Genomic DNA, 27,662 nt, shown 5'->3' with positions numbered 1-27,662 from the left:
ACTACTGAAATAGCAGGCCTATAGCAGATGCTATCTTGTTGGCTCTTCACACAACCCTGGAACATCCAGACAGCAGATGCATACATCAGGATGCTCTTTATTGAAAATAGCTCAGAATTTAACATCATCATTCCTTCAAAACTAATCAGTAAACTCCAAGACCTGGGCCTCAATACCCTCTGTGTAATTGGATCCTGGATTTCCTCACTGGTTGACTCCAGTCAGTTCAGATTGGCAAAAACATCTCCACAATCTCCATTAGCACAGGAGCACCACAGGGATGTGTACTTAGCCCCCTGCTCTATTCACTTTACACCTGGCTGTGTGGCTAAGTACAGCTCCAACACCACTTACTAATGACACTACTGTTGTGGGCTGTATCAAAGCGGGTGATGAATCAGCATACAGAAGGAAGATTGAAAATTTGGCAGAGTGGTGTAATAACAACAACCTCTCACTCAATGTCATTGAGACCAAGGAATTGATCGTAGACTGCAGGAGAGGGAAACAAGAGGTCTGTGAGCCAGTAATCATCAGAGGGTCAGTAACTTTAAATTCCTTGGTGTCACTATCTCAGAGGACCTGTCCTGGACTCATTATATAAATATATTTGCAAAGAAAGCACATCACTTCTTTCTTAGGAGTCTGCGGAGATGCAGCACGTCATCAAAAACCTTGGCGAATTTCTATTGATGTGTGACGGAAAGTGTGCTGACTGGCTGCATTAGACCTGGTATGGGAACAGCAAAGCCTTTCAGCAGAAAATCCTACAAAAGGTAGTTGATTTGGGCCCAATACATCACGGATAAAACCCTCCTGACCATTCAGCACGTCTACATGAAATGTTGCTGTAGAAAATCAGCATCCATCATCGAAGATCCTCACCACCCCAGGCCATGGTCTTTTCTCTCTGCTGCCATCAGGTAAAAGGCACAAGATAGATAGATAGATATACTTTATTGATCCCGAGGGAAATTGGGTTTTGTTACAGCCGCACCAACCAAGAATTGAGCGTAAATATAGCAATACAAAAACCACAAACAATCAAACAACAAAATGCAAGCTATGCCAGATGGAAAATAAGTCCAGGACCAGTCTATTAGCTCAGGGTGTCTGACCCTCCACGGGAGGAGCTGCACGTTTGATGGCCACAGGCAGGAACGACTTCCCGTGCCGCCCAGTGTTGGATCTCGGTGGAATGTGGCCGAAGTCCAACAGCAAAAAGTTCAATATTCGGTCTACAAACACATTCCTCGATCGTAATATGACCCGGATTGCACCATCTGTTGTTAACCAGAACAGTAAGCACCCAACTCCTTTACGCTTACCGCTCTCAGTGCACTTCCAGTCAGTCGGAATGGTCTGGATGCCATCCATGGAGAAGTTTTGATCGGGTATGTCCTTGTGCAGCCCCGTTCCTGTGAAACACATAACACTGCACTCCCGTAATGTTCTCTGACGCCTGGCTGGCGCCGTGAACTCATCCTCAGACTTGTACAAGAGCCTCAGACTCGCTCCACCAGGTTCAAGAACAGCCACACTCATTTCAGAACACTGTTATTTTATGCTCAGTATTTATTTATATCCCCATTTGCACAGTTTGTTTAGTTTACAATTCCTGATGTTTAGTTTAGAGTTACTGTTCTATGGATTTGCTAAGTATGCCTGCAGAAGAAGAATCTGAAGGTTGTATGTGATGACATGCATGTACTCTGATAATAAATTTTACTTTGAACTTTGAAGAGAGAGAGGCAGAAAAAGGGAACTCTAGGCCAGTTAGTCTGCGCTCAGTGGTTGGGAAGGTGTTGGAGTCGATTGTTAAGGATGAGGCCTCAGGGTACTTGGTATTTTAATAGGCCGTAGTCAGCATGGTTTCCTCAAGGGAAAATCTTGACTGATAAATCTGTTGGAATTCTTTGAAGAAATAACAAGCAAGCTAGACAAAGGAGAATTGAATGATGTTGTGTACTTGGATTTTCAGAAGGCCTTTGACAAGATGCCACACGAGGCTACTGAACAAGCTATGAGCCCGTGGTATTACAGGAAAGATTCTAGTATGGATAAAGCAGAGGCTGATTGGCAGAAGGCAAAGAGGGAGCCTTTTCTGGGTGGCTGTCGGTGACTAGTGGTGTTCCACAGGGGTCTGTCGGGACCAATCCTTTTTATGTTATACAGTGGCATGCAAAAGTTTGGGCATCCCGGTCAAAATTTCTGTTACTGTGAATAGCTAAGCGAATAAAGGATGAACTGATTTCCAAAAGGCATAAAGTTAAAGATGACACATTCCTTTAATATTTTAAGCAAGAAAACATTTTATTTCCATCTTTTACAGTTTCAAATTAACAAAAAAGGAAAAGGGCCTGAAGCAAAAGTTTGGGCACCCTGCATGGCAGTACTTAGTAACACTCCCTTTGGCAAGTATCACAGCTTGAAAACATTTTTTGTAGCCAGCTAAGAGTTTTTCAATTCTTGTTTGGGGGATTTTTGCCCATTCTTCCTTGCAAAAGGCTTCTAGTTCTGTGAGATTCTTGGGCCGTCTTGCATGCACTGCTCTTTTGAAGTCTATCCACAGATTCTCGATGATGTTTAGGTCGGGGGACTGTGAGGGCCATGACAAAACCTTCAGCTTGCACCTCTTGAGGTAGTCCATTGTGGATTTTGAGGTGTGTTTAGGATCATTATCCTGTTGTAGAAGCCATCCTCTTTTCATCTTTGGCTTTTTTTTACAGACGGTGTGATGTTTGCTTCCAGAATTTGCTGGTATTCAATTGACTTTATTCTTCCCTCTACCAGTAAATGTTCCCCGTGTCACTGGCTGCAACACGAGCCCAAAGCATGATCGATCCACCCCCATGCTTAACGGTTGGAGAGGTGTTCTTTTCATGAAATTCTGCACCCTTTTTTCTCCAATCATACCTTTGCTCATTGCGGCCAAAAAGTTCTATTCAGAAGGTTCAAAGGAACACCTAAACAAGCCTGATGCATTTTGGAAACAAGTCCTGTGGACTGATGAAGTCAAAATAGAATTTTTTGGCCGCAATGAGCAAAGGGTATGTTTGAAGGAAAAAGGGTGGAGAGTTTCATGAAAAGAACACCTCTCCAACTGTTAAGCACGGGGGTGGATCGATCATGCTTTGGGCTTGTGTTGCAGCCAGTGGCACAGGGAGCATTTACTGGTCGAGGGAAGAATGAATTCAATTAAATACCAGCAAATTCTGGAAGCAAACATCACACCATCTGTAAAAGAGCTGAAGATGAAAAGAGGATGGCTTCTACAACAGGATAATGAACCTAAACACACCTCAAAATCCACAATGGACTACCTCAAGAGGCACAAGCTGAAGGTTTTGCCATGCCCCTCACAGTCCCCTGACCTAAATATCATCGAAAACCTGTGGATAGACCTCAAAAGAGCAGTGCATGCAAGACGGCCCAAGAATCTCTCAGAACTAGAAGCCTTTTGCAAGGAAGAATGGGCAAAAATCCCCCAAACAAGAATTGAAAGACTCTTAGCTGGCTACAGAAAGCGTTTACAAGCTGTGATACTTGCCAAAGTGGGTGTTACTAAGTACTGCCGTGCAGGGTGCCCAAACTTTTGCTTTGGGCCTTTTTCCTTTTTTGTTATTTTGAAACTGTAAAAGATGGAAATAAAAAAGTTTTCTTGCTTAAAATATTAAAGAAATGTGTCATCTTTAACTGTATGCCTTTTGGAAATCAGGTCATCTTTTACTCGCTTAGCTATTCACAGTAACAGAAATTTTGACCAGGGGTGCCCAAACTTCTGCATACCACTGTATGTTAATGATTTGGATGATGGAACGGATGGCTTGTTGCAAAGTTTGCAGATGATATGAAGATGGGTGGAAGGGCAGGTGGTTTTGATGAAGCAGAGGAGCTACAGAAGGACTTAGACAGATTAGGAGAATGGGCAAAGAAATGACAGATGGAATACAATGTCGGGAAGTGTATGGTCATGCACTTTGGCAGAAGAAATGAAAGGGTTAACTATTTATGAAATGGAGAGAAAATACAAAAATCTGAGGTGCAAAGGGACTTGGGAGTCCTTATGCAGAATTCTGCAAAGGTTAGTTTGTAGGTTGAGTCTGTGGTGAGGAAGGCAAATTTATTTAGAGAGGACTAGTGTATAAAAGCAAGGATGTAATGTTGAGACTTATTGTGGGCAGTTTTGGGCCCCTTATCTTAGAAAGAATCTGCTGAAACTGGAGAGGGATAAAGGAGGTTCACAAAAATGATTCCAGACCTGAGCAGTCTCTCATATGAAGAGCGTTTGATGGCTCTGGGCCTGTATTCACTAGAGTTCTGAAGAATGTTGAGTGACCTCATTGAAACCTACTGAATGGTAAAAGGCCTTCGTAGAATGGATGCGGAGAGGATGGTTCCTATGGTGGGAATGTCTAAGACCAGAGGACACAGCCTCAGGATATAGGGGTGCCCTGTTAGAACAGAGATAAGGAGGTATTTCTTTAGCCAGAGGATGGTGAATCTGTGGAATTCTTTGCCACAGGCAGCGTGGGGACCAAGCTGTTATATTTAAGACAGAGATTGATAGATTCTTGATTGGTCAGGGCATAAAGGGATACAAGGAGAAGGCGGGAGATTGAGGCTGAGAGGAAAATTGAATCAGCCATGATGAAATGGCAGGTCTGACTTGATGGGCCAAATGGCCTAATTCTGTACTTATGGTCTTATTGCCCATTCTTCTGGAGGTAGACAGATTTTTGAAAGATCAGGGTTTAAGGGATCAATAGGGATCTGACACTGAGGAGAAGTTGCCTGAGGCAGATCAGCCATGATGATAATAGAGAAGCAGGCTTGACTGGCCTCCTCCAGACCCTATTTTCTTGTATTCCTTGCATGCGTTGTGAACGTGAGCATGGATATTTTACGGTTGAGTCTCAGGAGAGGGATCTAGCCCACCTGAGTGCTCCTAGCACCCTGCGGTCCATTTCTGCATTGACTCCTGCCACCACAATTTCTTGTGCAGCTTGAGGAAAATCCACAGGAACATGAACGGCCTGGCCAGCAATGAGCGAGGACGCCCCAAGTCCCGGAACTGCTCGCGGGATGGCAGCACCAGCAGGATGCACGCTGGTAGTCGAGTCCGCACTCGTAGCTCCTCAGGTATGGAAGACCCTATGAAGTGCGTGGTTGGGGGAGTAGGGGTGGGGAAGCAGAGGTCTGAATTGCACTGGGAAGAACATCTGGATAGTTGCGCTGTGCCACCTGGGGAAAACTTATCACAGCTTCGTGGAGCAATTAGAGATTGGCTGGTATGACATTGTGGCCATCGCTGAGTCGTGGCTGAAAGAAGGCCATAGTTGGGAGCTTAACATCGAAGGATATACTTTGTATCGAAAGGACAGGAAGGAAGGCATAGGCAATGGTGTGGCTCTGTTGGTAAGAGATGGAATTACATCTTTAGGAAGAGATGACAGGGTCAGAGAATGTTGAATCTTTGTGGGCGGAGTTAAGAAACTGCAAGGGTAAAAAAACCATTATGGGAATCATATATAGGCCTCCAAATAGTAGCCAAGATGTGGGGTTGAGATTGCAAAGGAAGCTGGAAAAGTACAAAGGAAGTTCAGGACTGCATAAAAGCCAAGGAAAGGGCATATAAAATCGCAAAAGTGAGTGGGTAGTTGGATGATTGGGAAGCTTTTAAAATTCAACAAAAGGCTATAAGAAGGGAGAAGATAAAATATGAGGGCAGACTAGTTAATAATATAAAGCAGGATTTCAAAAGTTTTTTTCAGTTACATAAAGAGTAAAAGGGAGGTGAGTGTTGATATTGGACCACTGGAAAATGATGCTGTTGATAGTTTCCTAATAGGCCAGGGCATCAAAGGATATGGCGAGAAGGCAGGTGTATGGGGTTGAGTGGGATCCGGGATCAGCCATGATGGAATGACATTGCAGATTCGATGAGCTGAATGGTCTCATTCTGCTCCTATGTCTTATGGTCTCATGGTCTTCAAGTGCAGTGGGGGGGGTGGGAGGAGTCTTTTTTGCCCAACTCCCCTCTGATGCAATCCTTGGGTATTAATTTTAATACGTGAACAGATGGCCTCAAATTAATCAAGAAGACAATGAGAATAAAATGTTAAACACCTTATGCAAGGGCAAGAAGATACATTTGGGGTACAGGAATTTACGACTGCAGATTTAAGGTGCAAACAGATGTTAAACACATCTCTCCTGAGAAACCTTAGACTCATAGAAAAGTACGGCACAGAAGCAGCCTATTTAGTCGATGCTGAAACCATTTAAACTCCCTGCTCCCATTAATCTGCACTGGGAACAAAGTCCTCCATATCCCTACTATCCATACTTGTCTTAAACGTTGAAATTGAGCTCACATGCACCATTTGTGCTGGTAGTTCGGTCCACATACTCACCACCCTCTGAGTGGAAAAGTTTCCCCTCATGTTCCCCTTAAACTTTTCACCTTTCATGTTTAACCCATGACCACTGTTGATCAGAGATAGTGTCTCGGCTGCAGAAAAGGAGAAAGTCATGGAGGGGTTGTCTACGGAGTCTCTGTGGGGAAGTTAGGAATAGGAAGGGGTTAATAACTCTACTGGGTGTTTTTATAGACCACTGCATAGTAACAGGGACATCGAGGAGCAGATAGGGAGACAGATTCTGGAAAGGAGTAATAATAACAGGGTTGTTGTGGTGGCAGATTTTAATTTCCCAAATATTGATTGGCATCTCCCTAGAGTGAGGGGTTTAGATGGGCTGGAGTTTGTTAGATGTGTTCAGGAAAGTTTCTTGACACAATATGTAGATAAGTCTACAAGAGGAGAGGCTGTACTTGATCTGATATTGGAAAAACATGGTCAGGTGTCAGGTTTCTCAGTTGGAGAGCATTTTGGAGATAGTGATCACAATTCCATCTCCATTACCACAGCATTGGAGAGGGATAGGAACAGACAAGTTAGGGAAACGTTTAATTGGAGTAAGGGGAAATATGAGGCTATCAGGCAGGAACTTGGAAGCATAAATTGGAAACAGATGTTCTCAGGGAAACTTACGGAAGAAATGTGGCAAATGTTCAGGGGATATTTACGTGGGGTTCTGCATAGGTACGTTCCAATGAGACATAGAAAGGTTGGTAGGGTACAAGATCGGTGTGTACAAAGGCTGTTGTAAATCTAGTCAAGAAGAAAAGAAGAGTTTACGAAAGGTTCAAAAATCTAGGTAGTGATAGGAACCTAGAAGATTATAAGGCTAGCAGGAAAGAGCTTAAGAATGAAATAAGGAGAGCCAGAAGGGGTCATGAGAAGGCCTTGACGGACAGGATTAAGGAAAACCCCAAGGCATTCTACAAGTATGTTAAGAGCAAGAGGATAAGACGTGAGAGAATAGGACCAATCAAGTGTGACAGTGGAAATGTGTGTATGGAACCGGAGGAGATAGCGGAAGTACTTAATGAATACTTTGCTTCAGTATTCACTACGGAGGAGAATCTTGGCGATTGTAGGGATGACTTATAGAGGGCTGAAAAGCTTGAGCATGTAGATATTAAGGAAAAGGATGTGCTGGAGCTTTTGGAAAACATCATGTTGGATAAATCACCGGGACCAGACGGGATGTACCCCAGGCTACTGTGGGAAGCGAGGGAGGAGATTGCTGAGCCTCTGGCGATGATCTTTGCATCATCAATGAGGATGGGATAGGTTCCGGAGGATTGGAGGGTTGCGGATGTTGTTCCCTTATTCAAGAAAGGGAGTAAGGATAGCCCAGGAAATTATAACCAGTGAGTCTTACTTCAGTGGTTGGTAAGTTAATGGAGAAAATCCTGAGAGGCAGGATTTATGAACATTTGGAGAGGCATAATATGATTAGGAATAGTCAGCATAGCTTTGTCAAAGGCAGATTGAATTTTTTGAGGATGTGACTAACCACATTGATGAAGGTATAGCCGTAGATGTAGTGTATATGGATTTTAGCAAGGCATTTGATAAGGTACCCCATACAAGGCTTATTGAGAAAGTAAGGACACATGGGATCCTAGGGCAGTGGTCCCAAACCACCGGGCCGCAGAGCATGCGCTACTGGGCCGTGAGGAAGCGATATGATTTGGTCAGCTGCACCTTTCCTCATTCCCTGTCACAGCCACTGATCAGCCATTACGCATGCGAGGTCATGACTGTGCGTCATCCGAGTCAGGGCGGGAAGGCCATCAACTCCTCGAGCTTGCAAATGACGACGGGCTGAAAAGTATGTTTGACATAACATCTCTGTCAGCATTTTGGATCAAAGTCAAGGCTAAATATCCTGAGAAAGCCACGAAAGCAGTGAAAACGTTGCTTTCATTTCCAACATTTTTCTGTGAAGCGGAGTTTTCTGCAATGAATGCAACGAAAACTAAATTGCGGAATAGACTGGACATCAGGAACCCCCTTCGAGTATCGATGTCTCCCATCACCCCTCGATAGGACCGTGTTGTTGCAGGGAAACAAGCCCAGGGCTCCCACTGATTCAGCGATATTGGTGTGTTGCAATGATTTTATATATTCATATGGGGAAAATATGTGCTGTGCGTTTAATATCCAAATATTACTTAAAATGTTATGATGCTATTGACTTATAAGTGACCTATATAACCATATAACAATTACAGCACAGAAAGAGGCCATCTCTCCCCTTCTAGTCCGTGCCGAACGCTACTCTCACCTAGTCCCACCGACTTGCACTCAACCCATAACCTTCCATTCCTTTCCTGTCTATATACCTATCCAATTTTTCTTTAAATGATCATATCGAACCTGCTTCTGCCACTTCTACTGGAAGTTCGTTCAACACTTCAAGCTCCCCTGATAATTGACTTATCATTATATCCATGCGAGGAAAATATGCGCTGTGTGTTTAATATTAAATTCGTTAGATAAACCCTTTTAGAAACAAAATTGAGTGTGTTACCCACTTATCACCTATATTCGGGTAGTGATTAACACCCACCCCCACGAACAGAATCGCCAAAAAGGATTTGCTTGGGGGGGGGGCGGGGGAGGAATCGGCAGGTCACGACGCGCATGCACATTGGTGCCCGCGCAAGGCTTCATGGTCGTTGTAGTCTTTTGGGTAAACAACGCATTTGACTGCTACTCTTGTTCGTTGGCAACCCTACCCCCCCGGTCGGCCGGTCAGCAAGAATATTGTCAATATTAAACCGGTCCGCAGTGCAAAAAAGGTTGGGGACCCCTGTCCTAGGAGACATTGCTTTGTGGATCCGGAACTGGCTTGCCTACAGAAGGCAAAGAGTGGTTGTAGACAGGTCATATTCTGCATGAAGGTCGGTGACCAGAGGTGTGTCTCAGGGATCTGTTCTGGGACCCGTACTCTTTGTGATTTTTTAAATGACCTGGATGAGGAAGTGGAGGGATGAGTTAATAAATTTGCTGATGTCACAGAGATTGGGTGTGTTGTGGATAGTGTGGAGTGCTGTCAGAGGTTACTGCGTTACATTGATAGGATGCAAAACTGGGTTGAGAAGTGGCAGGTGGAGTTCAACCCAGATAGGTGTGAGGTAGTTCATTTTGGAAGATCAAATATGATAGCAGAATATAGCATTAATGGTAAGACTCTTGGCAGTGTGGAGGATCAGAGGGATCTTAGGGTCCGAGTCCATAGGACACTCAAAGCTGCTGTGCAGGTTGACTCTGTGGTTAAGAAGGCATATGGAGCATTGGCTTTCATCAATGGTGGGATTGAGTTTTAAGAGCCGAGAGTAATGTTGCAGCTATAGAGGACCCTGGTCAGACCCCACTTGGAGTACTGTGCTTAGTTCTGGTCGCCTCACTACAGGAAGGTTGTGGAAACCATAGAAAGGGTGCAGAGGAGATTTACAAGGATGTTGCCTGGATTGAGGAGCATGCCTTATGAGAATAGATTGAGTGAACGCGGCCTTTTCTTGGAGCGCTGGAGGATGAGAGGTGACCTGATAGAGGTGTATAAGATGATGAGAGGCATTGATCGTGTGGATGGTCAGAGGCTTTTCCCCAGGGCTGAAATGGCTAGCATAAGAGGGCATAGTTTTAAGGTGCTTGGAAGTAGGTACAGAGGAGATGTCAGGGGTAAGTTTATTATACAGAGAGTGGTGAGTGCGTGGAATGGGCTGGCGGTGGTGGGGGTGGAAACGATAGGGTCTTTTAAGAGACTCCAGGATGGCTACATCGAGCTTAGAAGAATAGAGGGCTATGGGTAAAGCCTAGGTCGTTCTAAGGTAGGGACATGTTCGGCACAGCTTTGTGGGCCGAAGGGCCTGTATTGTGCTGTAGATTTTCTATTTTTCTACCTCCAGTTGTAGTCACACCCAACCACAGTGGAAAAAGTCTGCTTGCATTTACCCTATCCATACCCCTCATTATTTTGTATACCTCTAGCAAATCTCTTAATCTTCTGCATTCCAAGTCCTAACCGTTTCAATCTTTCCTTTTCACTCAGGTCCTCCAGACTTTGCAACATCCTTGTACATTTTCTCTGTAGTCTTTTTTTCTTTTTCAATCTTCTTATTAAGTTTCAAAATTGATAAACATAACGATAATAGTAATGATACAAAGAGATCAGGATTATATTAATAACGGTTAACATGTACAAGCACAAATTCCAAGTGACAAATATCGTTTAGCCTCCCAATCTCATAGCAACCAACAGTGAAAATGATATTTTATAAAGAGGAAAAAAAACCCTAAACTAAAGAAAACTAAACTAAAAAACAACAAACGAAGAATGGGCTGTCATATTACAACGGCTGAAATTATTATTTGTCGTTAACTCTGCTACTCTATACATTAACAAACAATTATTACAAAAGATTCGGAAAGGGTCAACTTACATAATATGAAAATATTGAATAAATGGCCTCCAAGTCTCTTCAAATTTAACCAAAGGATCCATAGTACCGCTCCTAATTTTTTCCTAGTTTAGGCATGCTATCGTTTGGGAAAACCATTGAAATGTAGTAGGGGGATTGGAATCTTTCCATTTAAGTAAAATAGATCTTCTGGCTATTAATGTAACAAATGCAATTAGACGACAAGCTGACGAGGATAAATGACTAGAGTCTATCACTGGTAGTCTAAAATTGCAGTAATAGGATGTGGTTGTAAATCAATACGCAGAACTACTGAGATAATATCAAAAATATCTTTCCAGTATTGTTTTAGAAGAGGACAAGACCAAAACATAAGTTTCAAGAAAGCTACCTTGGATTTACATCTATCACAAAGAGGATTTATATGGGAGTGAAAACGAGCTAACTTATCCTTGGACATATGAGCCCTATCAATCACCTTAAACTGTATTAAAGCATGTCTGGCACACACTGAAGAGGTATTAGTTAGCTGAAGAATTTTCTCCCATTTCTTTGGATAAAGGTATCTGAAGTTCCCTTTTCCACTGCTTCTTAATTTTATCGGAGGTACCTGAGTGTATTTTCATAATTAAATCATAAATAAAAGATATTAAACTCTTCTGATAGGGATTTAAACTTAAGATTTTTTCTGTAACTTCAATTTGATGTGATATCGGAAAGGTAGGTAAAATAACATTCAGGAAGTTTCTAATCTGTAAATATCTGAAAAAGTGTGACCTAGGCAAGTTATACTTATTAGACAACTGTTCAAAAGGCATAAAACAATCATCCATTAATAAATCAGGAAAACATGCTATCCCCTTTGTTTTCCATAAACGAAAAGCTTGATCAATCCTAGATGGTTGAAAGAAAAAATTAGATATAATAGAGCTTGATAGGATAAATTTATTCAGTCCAAAAAATTTACGAAATTGAAACCATATTCGTATTGTATGTTTAATGATTGGATTTATCATTTATTTATTCAATTTAGTAAGTGCAAAGGGAAGCACAGCCTCTAAAATAGAAGCCAATGAAAATCCCTGTACGGACTCGCGCTCAAGGTTCATCCATCGTGGACATTGAGTTTCATCCAACTCTTGTGTCCAAAACATTAAATATCGAATATTAATTGCCCAATAATAAAATCTAAGATTCGACAAAGCCAAGCCGCCTTCCTTTTTTGATTTCTGTAAATATATTTTACTTAACCTAGGATTTCTATTCTGCCATATATATGAAGAAATTTTAGGATCAATAATTTCAAAAAAACATTTAGGGATAAAAATTGATACCGCCTGAAATAGATACATAAATTTAGGTAAAATTATTATCTTAATAGCATTAATTCGACCAATCAAGGATAAGGATAGTGGGGACCATTTAGTAAACAATTGTTTAACATGATCCATTAAGGGTAAAAAATTAACTTTGAATAAATCCTTGTGCTTCTTAGTAATTTTAACACCCAAATAAAAAAAATAATCAGTAACCAATCTAAATGGTGACTGTCTATAAATTGAGAGTTGTACTCCTTCAACCTTATTTACAGCTTTCCTGTAGGTAGGTGACCAAAACTGCACACAGTACTCCAAATTAGGCCTCACCAATGTCTTATACAACTTCAACATAACATCCCATCTCCTGTACTCTATACTTTGACTTATGAAGGCCAAAAGCTTTCATTACAATCCTATCTACCTGTGACACCAACTTAAATGAATTATGGGCCTGTAATCCCAGATCCCTTTGTTCTACCACACTCCTCAGTGTCCTACCGTTCACTGTGTAAAATCTACCATGGCTGGTCCTACCTAAGTGCAAAACCTTGCACTTGTCTGCATTAAATTCCATCTGCCATTTTTTAGCCCATTCTTCTAGCCGGTCTAGATCCCACTGCAAGCCATGATAACCTTCCTCGCTGTCCACTGCTCCCCTGATCATGTTGTCATCTGCAAATTATTTAAAACACTCCACTAGCCGCCTTCTCAATTAGAGTTTGCTCCATGCTGGAACTTCATACTTGGAAACACACAATTTCTGAATGAAATTCTGGGAATGAAAGGGTTAATGTACGAGAGTGTTTGATGGCTTTGGGCCATCCTTCACTCCCTGTATACTGTCACGTGCCCCGTGACGGGTTAAAGATCCAGCAGAAATGGAAAACACTTTGGAGTCCAGTATTGCTATTAATTAATGGTATTTATTAGTAACTACACAATACAGTAATATAAATGCAGATATATCAAACAGGTTAGCAATGATTATATATAAGTAAGTGTGGAAATATATGAAAACCAAGCTTCTTCAAGTCTAGAGGTAAGTAGGTAGTCTTACAATGATGAGTAAAGTTCAATTCATGGTACTTAATTGAGTAGTGATGGAGAGAGAGAGAGGGAGAGATTTTAGTCTTCAGGTGAGCTGACACCGTCGATCTCCCTGTTGTCCTCTGAAATCCTTTAGAAGTCACCGACTGTGACCACAACAAAGGGGACTGTTCTTCTGTGGTGGAATTATCAACCCAGGCGAGGGTCAGACACACAAATAACTCCCCACCAGTCAAACCCGTTTCACACTGCGAGAGCCACTGATCGATCCTCCAAAACCCACCTTTTCTGTGGGGCACAACAAAGCTCATTCAGTGTCCAAAGCCATGTGTCTGTAGGTCTAACAGCTGACCTTCTATTTATCTCACCGTGCTGAACACCAGCTGTCCATCAAGTAGCTCCTCCCTTCTCTCTCTGTAAGAACTTGGAAGCTGCCAGTGTCCTTGCAGAAGTGTAAACATGCTGCAGAGAAACCATAACACCATCTCCAAGCAGTCTTCACCTCTCTCTCTTAATAACAAAGTGTCTAGTGTTGAACAACTCTCTCTCTTTTCAAACGCACAGTTCGTAGGGGTAATTCAGGACCCTGTCATAATACCCATGACTGTATCGCCACTCACTCAGCTCTAATCTGCTAATTAAATTTACCGACGACAGTACATTGATTGGCCTAATCTCAAACAATAACGAGGTGGCCTACAGGGAAGAAGTCATCTCCCTGACACAGTGGTGTCAAGAAAACAACCTCTCCCTCAATGTCACAAAAACAAAGGAGCTGGTTGTGGATTACAGGAGCTATGGAGACGGGCTAACCCCTATTGACATAAATGAATCTGGGGTTGAGAGGGTAAACAGCTTTAAGCTCCTCAGCATCCACATCACCGAGGATCTCATGTGGTCTGTACATACCAGCTGTGTGGTGAAAAAGGCACAACAATGACTATTTCATCTCAGACAGTGAAGGCATTTGGTATGGGCCCTCAAATCCTAAGAACTTTCTACAGCGGCACAATTGAGAGCGTCCTAACTGGCTGCATCACTGCCTGGTATGGGAACTGTACCTCCCTTAATCACAGGATTCTGTAGAGGGTGGCGCGGACAGCCCAGTGCATCTGTAGTTGTGAACTTCCCATGATTCAGGACGTTTACAAAGACAGGTGTGTAAAAAGGGCCCGAAGGATCATTGGGGACCTGAGTCACCCCAACCATGCATTAGTTCCAGCTACTACCAACCAGGAAACGGTACCGCAGCATAAAAGCCAGGACCAGCAAGCTCCGGGACAGCTTCTTCCACCAGGCCATCAGACAGAATAACTCACGCTGATTTGAGTGTATTTCTATGTTACATTGACTTGTTATAAATTATTATGAATTACTATGAATGCACATTGCACATTTAGACAGAGACTTAACAAAGATTTTTATTCCTCATGTATGTGAAGGATGTAAGAAATAAAGTCAATTCAGTTCCATTCAGAGGTTGGTAGGTTCTTAATTAGTAAGGGCATCAAAGTTTGTGGGAAGACAAATAAATGGGGTTGAATCATAAATCAGCTACGATTGAATGGCAGAACGGAATTGATAGGCCAAAATGGGCTAATTCTGCTCCTTTGTCTTATTGCCTTAAACCAATTCAACCTGTCAAAATTTCCGATATACCCCACAAAGTAGAGTGGCAGAGCTAGGGAAGTTCGGTGTTAACACTTGTGAGAGAAGGGAATCGAAGGGAATTGATTGAGGCTGAGAAAATATTTAATGAGTCTGGAATGCAACATAGAGCTGCAAAGAGCCATCAGCAATCTGACAGTTGTAGCAATGGGTGTTTATCTAATCTGTGGAGAATGGTGTCACGGACCCTGTGCAACACACACTTGATCATAGTGCATTCAGGGTCGGTACAATGGAAATTATCCTTCAGTGGGATCTTGCTCACATTGTTGTATCTCTTGCAGCAGAAAATGTTCGAAGCAGATTCTCCTCGGCGAGCTCAGTCAGTGACTTCGAGGACAATGGGGCAGCAGGCAACTCCAGGTATGTTGGTGATTGAGGTGGGCAGAGCTCCCACGAATTGTGACTCCAGTGTTGTGAATGGAGCCAGAATAGGATAGGAAAAGCCTCTGTGCCTTAAAGTTCTCATATGTGATATTCCCTTATTCATCTGAAATTGTGCTCGGTGGTAAAAACTGGCTTTCAAGCAATCCCTTGGTCTATTGAAATTCAGTGTTAGGAGGACTTACAGTGGTGCTCAGAGGTTTGTGAACCCTGTGGAATTTTCTCTATTTCTGCATAAATATGGCCTAAAATATGATCAGCTCTTCACGTAGGTCTTAAAACTAGATAAAGACAACCCAATTAAATAAATAACACAAAAACATTATACTTGTTCATTTATTTATTGAGAAAAATTATCCAATATTACATTACTTGTTGGAAATAATGAGTGAACCTTTGCTTTCAGTAACTGGTGTGACCCCATTATACAGCAATAACTTCAACCAAACATTACCAGTCAGGAGAGTAGCAACGGTACTGAGTTTCCTCCATTTGTAGACAATTTCTCTCCCTGTGGACTGATCAACACTCAGGTCTTTAGAAATACTTTAGTAGCCTTTTCCAGCTTCGTGCATCTCTACAATTCTTCTTCTAAGGTCCTCTGAAAATTGTTTTGATTAAGGCATGGTGCACATATACAGTTCTTTCTTGAGAAGAGCAGGCTCTCTCAGTAACCCGACTGTGTCTTGTTATAGGGCAGGGCACCTGAACACCCACACCTCCAATCTCATCTCATTGAATGCAACACCTGACTCCAAATAGCTTTTGTAGAAGGCATTGTTACTGGATAATTTTCCTCAATAAATAAATTAACTAGTATAATGTTTTTTGTGTTATTTCCTTGAGTTCTCTTTATCTAGTTTTAGGACCTGAAAAGATCTTATCACATTTTAGTCATATTTATGCAGAAATAGAGAAAATTCTACGGTTCACAAACTTTCTAGCACTACTGTATTTGCTTACTGTCCGTTACACCGCTGGTGCTTGGGACAGCAATGAAGACCCTCCATCTTTGTCCTTAGCCATCTTTTCTCTCGTGTCCAAGCTGAGTTTCAGGGTCTTCATTTCTGTATGGTGCCAAGTTGTCTGCTGTCACTAGTTTCCTCCACCCTTCAGGGGTCTTGATGATGGAGCTGGCCTCTCTTCTCATCATGTGTCCAATCCATCTCCAACGTTTCTTCATGATGATTGTCCTCTTGGTGACACTGAAGGAGTAGGGCATAGTTGGAGATCTTTCTTGGCCAGAAAATATGGAGGATCTTCTGAGAGATCATGGTGAGGAATGAAGACAACTTGGCAAAGTCGCTCTCTGTCATGAGCCACCATTCTGACCCATACAAGAGTGTGGACAGAACACAGCTCTGATATGGCTTCACCTTTGTGTGGATGCTATTTAGTCAATCCCCATATGCTGCTCGTTGATCTGAAGATGTTTCTAGCTTTTGAGTCTGCACTGGATGTCGTCGTTAGTCCCACCTTCCTGCTGAATGATGCTGCCCAGGTAGGTGAATCTGCCGGTGCTGGGTAAGACAACGCCATGTGCCTTGACAGGAGGAGGAGACTCTACACTGAGGGTCAAGGTCTCAGACATTCTCCAGCTGAGTCCAAGCTGTCCTGCAGAGGTACACATGTGCTGAGTTTTCTCTTCCAGGTGCTGCGTGTATGTCATAGTAATGCCAGGTCATCCGCAAAGTCAAAATTCACCTAATGCCTCTCTGCTTGTCTTTCGTTGTTTGCCTAACCCAGTCCATCACCAGGTTAAACAATACCACTGACATCACACAGCCTTGCCTGACTCCTGTTTAGACTTCAAAGCTCAAATTGCAGTTCCTAACTGTACAGGTGAAATTAGTTGAGAGGACATTCAGCCCCTTTAGTGTGTTCTATCACTCAAGTGAGATCCTGATTGATCTGTGCCTCCAGATATCCACCTCGGCTATCACACAATATCTGCATTTCCTATCCTCTTCCACAACGCCACAAACTGTTATGCCGCCATGAAAGTCTTTTTGAGTATAGTTGCTGTTGTTATGTAAGAAACATGACAACTATAGCAGGTTTCAGTGAGAAACTATGTGACCACATCAGTTATTGAAAATAAAAAAACTGCTAATGTTAAATATTTGAGATAAAAAAAAAACAAAGAGTGCTGGAAACACTCAGCAGGTCTGTCAGCATCTGTGGGAAGGGAAACAAAGTTAACATTTCAGTTTGCAAAGACGAGGAATTCTGTAGATGCTGGAAATCCAAGCAACACACATCAAAGTTGCTGGTGAACGCAGCAGGCCAGGCAGCATCTCTAGGAAGAGGTACAGTCGACGTTTCAGGCCGAGACCCTTCGTCAGGACTAACTGAAGGAAGAGTTAGTAAGAGATTTGAAAGTTGGAGGGGGAGGGGGAGATCCAGAATGATAGGAGAAGACAGGAGGGGGAGGGATGGAGCCAAGAGCTGGACAGGTGATTGGCAAAAAGGATACGAGAGGATCATGGGACAGGAGGCCCAGGGAGAAACCTGGTGGCATGACACCTTATATTCCGTCTGGGTAGCCTCCAACCTGATGGCATGAACATTGACTTCTCTAACTTCTGCTAATGCCCCACCTCCCCCTCGTACCCAATCCGTTATTTATTTATTTATCTATTTATTTATTTATTTATTTATTTATTTATTTATTTATTTATTTGCACACATCTTTTTCTCTCTCTCCTTTTTCTCCCTCTGTCCCTCTGACTATACCCCTTGCCCATCCTCTGGGCTCCCCCCCCCCCACTTTTCTTTCTCCTTGGGCCTCCTGTCCCATGATCCTCTCATATCCTCTTTGCCAATCACCTGTCCAGCTCTTGGTTCCACCCCTCCCCCTGCCGTCTTCTCCTATCATTTTGGATCTCCCCCTCCCCCTCCAACTTTCAAATCTCTTACTAGCTCTTCCTGCAGTTAGTCCTGACGAAGGGTCTCGGCCTGAAACGTCGACTGTACCTCTTCCTAGAGATGCTGCCTGGCCTGCTGCGTTCACCAGCAACTTTGATGTGTGTTGCTTAACACTTCAATTCAAAGTTTTAGCATCAGAATTGAAAAAACGAGGGCTGAAATTAGTTTCAAACTGAAAAGATAGTGGTAGATATTTTACAGAGTGTGGTGTTTGAGAGACTCATAGATAGGCACAAGGATGAAAGAAAGAATGGAGGGCTATGAGGGAGGGAATCTGGATTCCTAACCTGGGGTCCATGGATCCCTTGCTTAATGGTATTGGTCCATGGCATGATAAAGGTTGGGAACCCGTGGACTGATCTTGGAGTGGGTTTTAAAGGTTGGCATAACATTATGGACCAAGAGGCCTGTACTGTTCTCTGTTTTAGTTTATAGTTCGTTTTTTAAAGAGTTTGATGGGCCAAGTAACCTGCTCAGCTGTAGGGGCCTCATATTAAGCTTTGTCCGATTCACATGGTGGCTTAGGCCCAAGGTGCCTGCTGTGTCACTTCCTTACTGATTCAGAAACTTGCTTAGAAATGACGATGAAGGGTCTCGGCCCAAAACATCGACTCTTTATTCCGCGCCATAGATGCTGCCTGACCTGCTGAGTTCCTCTAGCATGTTTGTGTGTTACTGTGGATTTCCAGCATCTGCAGAATCTCCTTAGTTTCTGAGTAATGATGCTGACTGCGGGTAATTCTGATGTAGCCTGTATTACAGCTTCTTCCTTTCCCTCTCTTCCAACAGATTGCAAAGAGTCAGAAAACCACTGGCATCAGCTTCCTGGACCAGTCCCAACTTGGTAAGTCCCCGGAAAACATAAGCCTCACCACTAATGTTCTTTGTGCCGAGTTCTACTGTACTCATATCAGTGATGCCTGCATCCCGTAAATATTACAAGCTCCTAATTGTCTCTGTGACAGTGGTAGTGATGGTAAGTTGCTTCTCTTAACTGCTGATGCCTTTGTAAAGATGCTCCCACATTGTTGGGATGAAGAGTTCTGGGAATGGGACCCTGCAATGATGCGGGAATGGCAACACATTTCCAAGCCAAGCTGGTTTGTGGAATACGAGGGAAACCTGTAAATATTCGGAAGTCCTTCCTCAGAGGCTGTGAGCTTGGGAAGGGTTATTGGCTGGTCTGCTGTAGGGTACTTGAATTTGAAGACACAGCGGCCTAGGCAGAATGAGAGTGGAAGGAGTCAGTGTTCAGACACTTCAAATAGGCAGTTACCATTTGCCACCAAGCAGGACTTCCTGGTGCTCAAACATTACAATTCCAATTCCCATTCCTGTTGTTCCGACACGTTGGTCCACGACCTCCTCTTGTGCCAAGATGAAGCCACCCTCGGGGTGGAGGAGCAACACCTTAATTTCCTCTGGGTCTCCTCCATAAATATTAATTTCTCCTTCCGGTAAACTAATTCCCACCCTACCCCCCCCCCCCCCGCCGCCGTTCCTCTATTCCCCACTTAGACCTTTTACATCTTCTCAACTGCCTATCATTTCCCCTGGATCCTGTCCTCCTGCTATTGTCCACTCTGTTCTCCATCTTCTCCAGCCTTTGACCTTTCCTACCCAACTGGCTGCACTTATCACCTTCTAGCCAGCCTCCTTCCCCTCCCCCAACTTCTTATTCTGATGTCTTCCCCCTTCCTTTCCAGTCCTGAAGAAGGGTCTCAGCCTTCCATAGATGATGCCTGACCTGCTGAGTACCTCCAGCATTTTGTGTGTGTTGTTTTAGACAAGCCAAATGATTTGTCCTGGATGGTGCTGAGCAGCTAGAGTGCTTCCAGAGCCTCCGTCTGTGCAATACACGGGAATTCCCTCACACTGCTGACCTCGATTGGTTTAAGGCTTGTCCTCTGATTACAGTGTTGATCATTCTCTCTATATTCCTTCTCAAAATGGGATTAGTTTGGGTTGGCTTTGTGGTCAGTGCAAATATGGTTGGGCAGGCCGAAAGGTCTGTCGTCTATTGCTCTATGTAGTGTGAGCATTGAGGAATTTCTGTGTGATGGAAAGCTCCTCCAAACAATGCTTAATAAGTATTTTAAGTTTTTACGGCTGTTTAAAGTAAATTTATTATCAAAGTACATATGTGTCACCATATCCAACCATGAGATTAATTTTCTTGCAGGCCACTCAATAAGTCCTTAGTAGAATAATAACCATACTAGAATCAATGAAAGACCATATCAACTTGGGAGATCAACCGGTGTGCAAAAGAAAATGAACTGTGCAAATACAGAATGAGAGAAATAATAGTAAATAAATAGCAATAAATATTAAGAACACGAAATGAAGAGACCTTGAAAGTGAGTTCATGGGTTGTGGGAACATTTCAACGATGGGGCAAGTGAAATGGAGTTAAGTCCCCTCTGGTTCGAGAGCTTGATGGTTCAGGGGTGATCACTGTTCCTGAGCCTGTTGCTGTGAGTACTGCGCTCCTATACCTTCTTCCCAATGGCAGCAGTGAGAAGAGAGCATGCCCTGGGTAGTGGGGGTTCCTTATGATGCATGTTGCTGTGTGCGGCTGCATTTCATGTAGATGTGTTCGGTGGTAGGGAGGGCTTTACCCGTGATGGATACAACAACTTTTCCCTCAGGCCCTCAGTTTTGTTCTCCATCGACTGCACATTTGCTGACAAAATGCTGGGTAGAGGCAGCCTCATTCCTACCCCTCTGCCTTGCTTCCGGCCACGGCGATTAATCTTCAGCCACTTCAAGGTACCTGCTTGCTTGAAAGTTAAGGCTGCTGAGTCCTCAGAAATCTGAGGGACATTTAAAAGTACATTGCTTAAATTACATGCTGCAGATTGCAGTTAGAGTAATTCAAAAGTAGTATACTTAAAAGTATTGTATGTAGCCTGCAGAACGTTGCCATGGTTCACCAGCGCCATTTAACCATCATTTTGTGCATTTAAAAAACAGAAGAGAGACTTGCACTTTTTTAAGACCTTTCATGACATCCTGATTTCCCAAAATGACTGATGCTTGTATGACATGTGACAACCCATTTATGCTTCCAGCAGCAGCAGTGTGATGATTTGTTTTGTGATGTTGATCGAGGCTTAGTCTTGGTGTTGGTTTATGGGGAGCATGATTACTAGTTTCATCTTTTCTTAAACTACAAGTTAGAAGGTGCTTGGCAATGTATGGTACAGCGGATTTGACTGCAGCGTTTCATAGGTGATTTGGACAGTTTTATAAAAGGAGACATTTGTCATACTCTTGAGGAAAGGGTAGGATATGGAATTAGCTGAAGAGCTTGACTAAAGAGCTAGCAAAGGTAGGACGGGCTGAATGGATTCATTTGCTGCAGCTTTCCAAGAAATAAGAACAGCTTTATATTCTGTTTCTTCAGCCTCGGAGGAAGCCCAAGCAGAAGCGTTTGGCCAGCACCCCCACAAAATCAAACAAGATGTCTGACAAAGGTAAGAACATGGTACAAACTGGAGACCACTCACACCTCACACACCCTCAGAATATCGGTCTGCCGGGTAGTGCAGGTACGTAGCTTGTTCCCGCTCAATTTATTTGAGAGGTGCCAGCTTTGGTTTGTGTCCCATTCCTAGACGAAGGGTAACTTATAAAGAAGTTGCTATTAACTACTGTATAATCAGCAATCCAGCTGAAGAGGCTCAGCACAAAATGTTGGCTGTTTATTCCCCTCCATAGATGTTGAGTTTCTTCAGCAATATTCCCTGTCCGCTGTGTCCTATGGGTTATTCCAATAGGAATTGTTGGAATACAGACCATACAAGATTTTCAGAAATGCTCAGATATTGCTGGGGAAGATTATTCCTGATGGGTGGAAAGTAGTTCAGGCAATGGTACAATGGGGTCTGGGATTGGAAGATGATGACAAAGGAAAGTTTTCAGAGTCAGGTTTATTTTCACTGGTATGTGATGAAATTTGTTTTGAGTCAGCAACATACATAATATATACCATAAATTACAATAAGATACATATTATATATAGAGTGCCTATAAGTAGTATTCACCCCCTCCCCCGGAAGTTTTCATATTTTATTGTTTTACCACATTGAATCACAGTGGATTTAATTTGGCTTTTTTGAAACTAATCAACAGAAAAAGACACTTGTGTTAAAGTAAAAACAGATCTCTACGAAGGGATCTAAATTAATTACAAATATAAAACACAAAAAATTGATTGCATAAATATTCACCTCCCTTTAATATGACACTGGTGCAGCCAATTCATTTTAGAAGTCATATAATTAGTTAAATGGAGATCTGTTTTTGGAGACCTGTGTGCAGTCAAGGTATTTCAATTGATTACAGTAAAACTACACCTGTATCTGGTGAGTCAATATCCTGTCAAAAATTATACCATCAAGACAAAAGAACACACCAAGTAACTTCGCCAAAAGGTTATTGAAAAGCATAAGTCGGGAAGGACATGGATACAAGAAAATTTCCAAGTCACTGAATATCCCTTGGAGTATATTTGAGTCAGTCATCAAGCAATGTAAAGAACTTGGCTCAGCTGTAAATCTGCTAAGAGTAGCCATCCACAAAAATTGAGTGACTGTCCAAGAAGGGGACTAGTGAGGGAGGCCACCAAGAGACCTATGACAACTCTGGGGGAGTTACAAGCTTCAGGGCTGAGACGAGAGAGACTCCGCATACAACTGTTGTCCGGGTTCTTCACCAGTCTCAGCTTTATGGGAGAGTGGCAATGAGAAAGCCACTTTTGAAAAAACTCCTCATATGAAGTCTTGGCTAGAGTTTGCCAGAAGGCCTATGGGAGACTCTGAAGTCAGCTGGAAGAAGGTTCTAAAGTCTGATGAAACTAAAAGTGAGCTTTTTGGCCATCAGACTAAACGGTAACGTCGCACATCATCAAAAACACACCATCCCTACCGTGAAGCATGGTGGTGCTGCAGCAGGACTTGGAAAGCTTGGGAAGGTAGAGGGCGAAATAAATGCAGCGAAATACTGGGAAATCCTGGAGGAAAATGTGATGCAGTCTGCAAGAGAACTGCGACTTGTTTTCCGGCAGGAGAATGACCCCAAGAATAAAGCCAAAGCTTCACAGGAATGGCTTAAAAACAACAGAGTTAATGCCCTGGAGTGGCAAAGTCCAGACCTCATTTCAATTGAGAATATGTGGCTGGACTTGGAAAAAGGCTGTTCACTCATGATCCCATGTAATCTGACAGAGCTTCAGCAGTTTTCTAAAGAAGGGGAAAAACTGTAATGTCCAGATGTGTAAAGCTGATAGAGACCTTTCCACACAGACTCAAGGCTGTAATTGCTGCCAAGGGTGCATCTACTAAATATTGACTTGAAGGGGGTGAGTACTTATGCAGTCAATCATTTTGTGTTTTATATTTGTAATTAATTTAGATCACTTTGTACAGATCTGTTTTCATTTTGACATGAATGAGTCTTTTTCTGTTGATCAGTGTCAAAATAAAACAAATTAAATCCACTGTGATTTTATGTTGTAAAACAATAAAACATGAAAACTTCCATGGAGGGGTGAATACTTTTTATAGGCACTGTACTTTATATACTGTGTGTGTGTGTACTTTATTATAGACTGTATGTGTGTGTATGTGTGTACTTTATTATAGACAGTATGTGTGTGTACTTTTTTCCTTTTTGCACTCCTTATTTAACTTTATTTTATTTTAGAAATAAAAAAGTAGTGAGGTCGTGTCATTGGGTTCATTGTCCATTTAGAAATCTGAAGAAGCTGTTCCTCAAAACGTGAGTGTGGATCTTCAGGCTCCTCACCTCCTTCCTGACGGTAGTGCTGAGAGGTAATCTGAAACTGCTGCCCAAGGTAGTGGAAGCAGATTCAATGGTAATTATAGAGAGAAGAGTCCTGTAAGCAAAAACAAGAGTGAGACTAATTGGGTTTACTTATCATGTGAGTTATCATAACCATGATAAATATATCCAATTCGGAACAAGTGAGTATCTGTAACACGAAACAGTGCACTCAGATGCCTTCCCTATCATTGTGGAGGGCTTCAACCCGGCTAGCGTGAATTCTGAACAACCACTACCAACAAATCATTTGTGGAACCAGAGGAGCCAACACACTCAACGACTGTAATACCACCATCAAGAATGCTTACTGTGCCATCCTACGCCCACACTTGAAAAGTCTGATCACCTGCCTGTACTTGTACTCCTGGCGTACAGGCAGAGACCAAAGGCTGCAGTACCAGTGGTGAAGACCAAGAAAATACAGTCAAGGGAGGCAGAGGAGCGCTTACAGCACTGCTTTGAGTCGGTGAACTGGACAATATTCGTGGACTCATCCTTGAATCTGAATCAATACGCCACAGTTGTCAGTGACTACATTAACACCTGTGTGGGTAACTGTGTGCCTTCGAGAGCATACTGGACATACCCAAACCAAAAGCCATGGATGAACCAGGAGATTCATATAGTCTACTGAGGGAAAATAAAACTACACCTGTGTGAATGCCTGCAGCATCTGGTGACCCTGTGATCTCTGCCTCAGAGGTCGACGTCAAAACATCAAGGTGTCAGGCCCTGATGGGCGGGGCACTGAAAACCTCTGCCAACCAGCTGGCCAGAGAGCTGAAGGACCTGACTGCTGCAGGGCACTGAAAACCTGTGCCAACCAGCTGGCGGGAGAGTTCAGGGACCTGACTGCTGCAGGGCACTGAAAACCTGTGCCAACCAGCTGGCGGGAGAGTTCAGGGACCTGACTGCTGCAGGGCACTGAAAACCTGTGCCAACCAGCTGGCGGGAGAGTTCAGGGACCTGACTGCTGCAGGGCACTGAAAACCTGTGCCAACCAGCTGGCCGGAGAGTTCAGGGACCTGACTGCTGCAGGGCACTGAAAACCCGTGCCAACCAGCTGGCCGGAGAGTTCAGGGACCTGACTGCTGCAGGGCACTGAAAACCCGTGCCAACCAGCTGGCCGGAGAGTTCAGGGACCTGACTGCTGCAGGGCACTGAAAACCCGTGCCAACCAGCTGGCCGGAGAGTTCAGGGACCTGACTGCTGCAGGGCACTGAAAACCCGTGCCAACCAGCTGGCCGGAGAGTTCAGGGACCTGACTGCTGCAGGGCACTGAAAACCCGTGCCAACCAGCTGGCCGGAGAGTTCAGGGACCTGACTGCTGCAGGGCACTGAAAACCCGTGCCAACCAGCTGGCCGGAGAGTTCAGGGACCTGACTGCTGCAGGGCACTGAAAACCCGTGCCAACCAGCTGGCCGGAGAGTTCAGGGACCTGACTGCTGCAGGGCACTGAAAACCCGTGCCAACCAGCTGGCCGGAGAGTTCAGGGACCTGACTGCTGCAGGGCACTGAAAACCCGTGCCAACCAGCTGGCCGGAGAGTTCAGGGACCTGACTGCTGCAGGGCACTGAAAACCCGTGCCAACCAGCTGGCCGGAGAGTTCAGGGACCTGACTGCTGCAGGGCACTGAAAACCCGTGCCAACCAGCTGGCCGGAGAGTTCAGGGACCTGACTGCTGCAGGGCACTGAAAACCCGTGCCAACCAGCTGGCCGGAGAGTTCAGGGACCTGACTGCTGCAGGGCACTGAAAACCCGTGCCAACCAGCTGGCCGGAGAGTTCAGGGACCTGACTGCTGCAGGGCACTGAAAACCCGTGCCAACCAGCTGGCAGGAGAGTTCAGGGACCTGACTGCTACAGTCAGAGGTTCACACCTGCTTCAAAAAGGCGACAATCATCAGTGCCCAAAGAGAGCAGGGGAAGCTGCCTGAATGACTATTGCCCAGTTGCACTCACATCTACTGTGATGAACTGAGAGAGGTTGGTCATGGCCAGAATCAACTCCTGGCAAAGCAAGGACCTGGACTCACTGCAATTTCAAAGGTTTTAAAGGTACATTTAATGTCAGAAAAATGTATACAATATACATCCTAAATTCTTTTTCTTTGCAACCATCCACAAAAACAGGAGTGCATGAAGAATGAATGACAGTTAAATGTTAGAACCCCAAAGCCCCCCCAGCTCCTCCCTCCCAAGCATAAGCAGCAGCAAAGTAACGATGCCCCCCCCCCCCAGCACCGGCAGAAAAAGCAATGGCACCCGCCCCCAACGAGCACCTAAGTGTGCAGCAAGCATCAATAAAGACACAGACTCCCCGAAGACTACTCATTCACCTGGTAATTTGACATAGCACAAGCGTGCTCTCTCCCTTATAAGGGAAAAAGGAGATGAGAGGGGAGACATAACAAACAACTCGCTGATATACAATGTTATTGCCAGAGCAGATGCAATCAATCTCCCTGACTCCAGTCAGCCTTGGGTCGTCTGGACAACTGCAAAACCTACATCAAGCTGTTGTTTATTGATTACAGCTTGGTGTTCAACACAATCATACCTTCAGTTCTAACCAACAAGCTCCAAAACCTGGGCCTCTGTACCTCCCTGTGCAACTATGTACTTGACTTCCTCACTACGAGACCACAGTGTAGATTGGAAATACCATCTCCTCACTGACAATCACATCGGCGCACCTCAGGTATACATGCTTAGTCCACTGGTCTGCTCTCTCAACGCCCACATGTGGCTAGGCACAGCTCAAAACACCATCTACAAATTTGCTGATGACAACTATTGCTGGCAGAATTTCAGATGGTGATGAGGTGCTGTACAGGAGCGAGATAGATCAGCTGGTTGAGTGGTGTTGCAACAATGTCAGTAAGACCAAGGAATTAATCGTGGACTTTTGGTAGGGGAAGTAGAGGGAACACATACCAGAGGGATCAGCAGTGGAAAGGGCGAGCAGTTTCAACGCCCTGTAGACCTATCCTGGGTCAAACATAATCGATGCAATTACAAAGAAGGCACTGCAGCAGCTATATTTCATCAGGAGTATGACGGGACTTGGTATGTCACCAAAGACTTGCAAACTTCTACACGTGTATCGTGGAGAGCGTTCAAACTGGTTCCATCACCGTCTGGTATGGACGAGCCAGTGCACAGGATCAGAAAGTTACAAACTCAGTCAGCTTCATCATGGACACTAGACTCCTCAGCATCGAGGACATCTTCTAAAGGTGGTATCCCCCATTAAGGACGCCCATCAGCCAGGGCATGCCCTCTTCTCATTGCTACCATCGAGGAGGAGGTACAGGAGCCTGAAGACACACACTCAACGATTCAGGAACAGCTTCTTCCCCTCTGCCATCAGATTTCTGAGTGGACAATAAAACCAGGGACACTACTTCACTTTTTTCAGCCTTAGTTTTGCTATACACACACACATTTTTAAAAAATATTCTGTATTGCAATGTACTGCTGCTGCAAAGCAACAAATTTCACAACATATGCCAGTGATTTAAACCTGATACTGAGTTTTGGTTCTAATCATCTAAATCAGGGTTCCCAACCTGGAGTTTACAGACCCCTCAGTTAACAGTAGGGGTCCCTGGTATAAAAAAGGTTA

The 27,662-nt window shown here is 43.7% G+C and overlaps 1 protein-coding gene across 3 annotated transcripts in view; it reads left to right on the top strand.

The window, feature by feature from the left end:
• The window catches only part of ccdc61 (coiled-coil domain containing 61), a 107,208-nt gene that overhangs the window by 77,122 nt on the left and 2,424 nt on the right, over positions 1–27,662 (top strand). For all 3 annotated transcript variants that reach the window (XM_063064842.1, XM_063064843.1, XM_063064844.1), the window contains 4 exons: positions 5,006–5,142; positions 15,159–15,237; positions 18,976–19,030; positions 21,596–21,665. In XM_063064842.1, coding sequence (XP_062920912.1) covers positions 5,006–5,142; positions 15,159–15,237; positions 18,976–19,030; positions 21,596–21,665 — 341 coding nt within the window. The remainder of the gene's footprint in view (positions 1–5,005; positions 5,143–15,158; positions 15,238–18,975; positions 19,031–21,595; positions 21,666–27,662) is intronic.

The sequence above is a fragment of the Mobula hypostoma genome, chromosome 12 (genome assembly GCF_963921235.1).
Source record: "Mobula hypostoma chromosome 12, sMobHyp1.1, whole genome shotgun sequence".
NCBI lineage: Eukaryota > Metazoa > Chordata > Chondrichthyes > Myliobatiformes > Myliobatidae > Mobula > Mobula hypostoma.
This window is presented reverse-complemented; position numbering and strand designations above follow the sequence as displayed.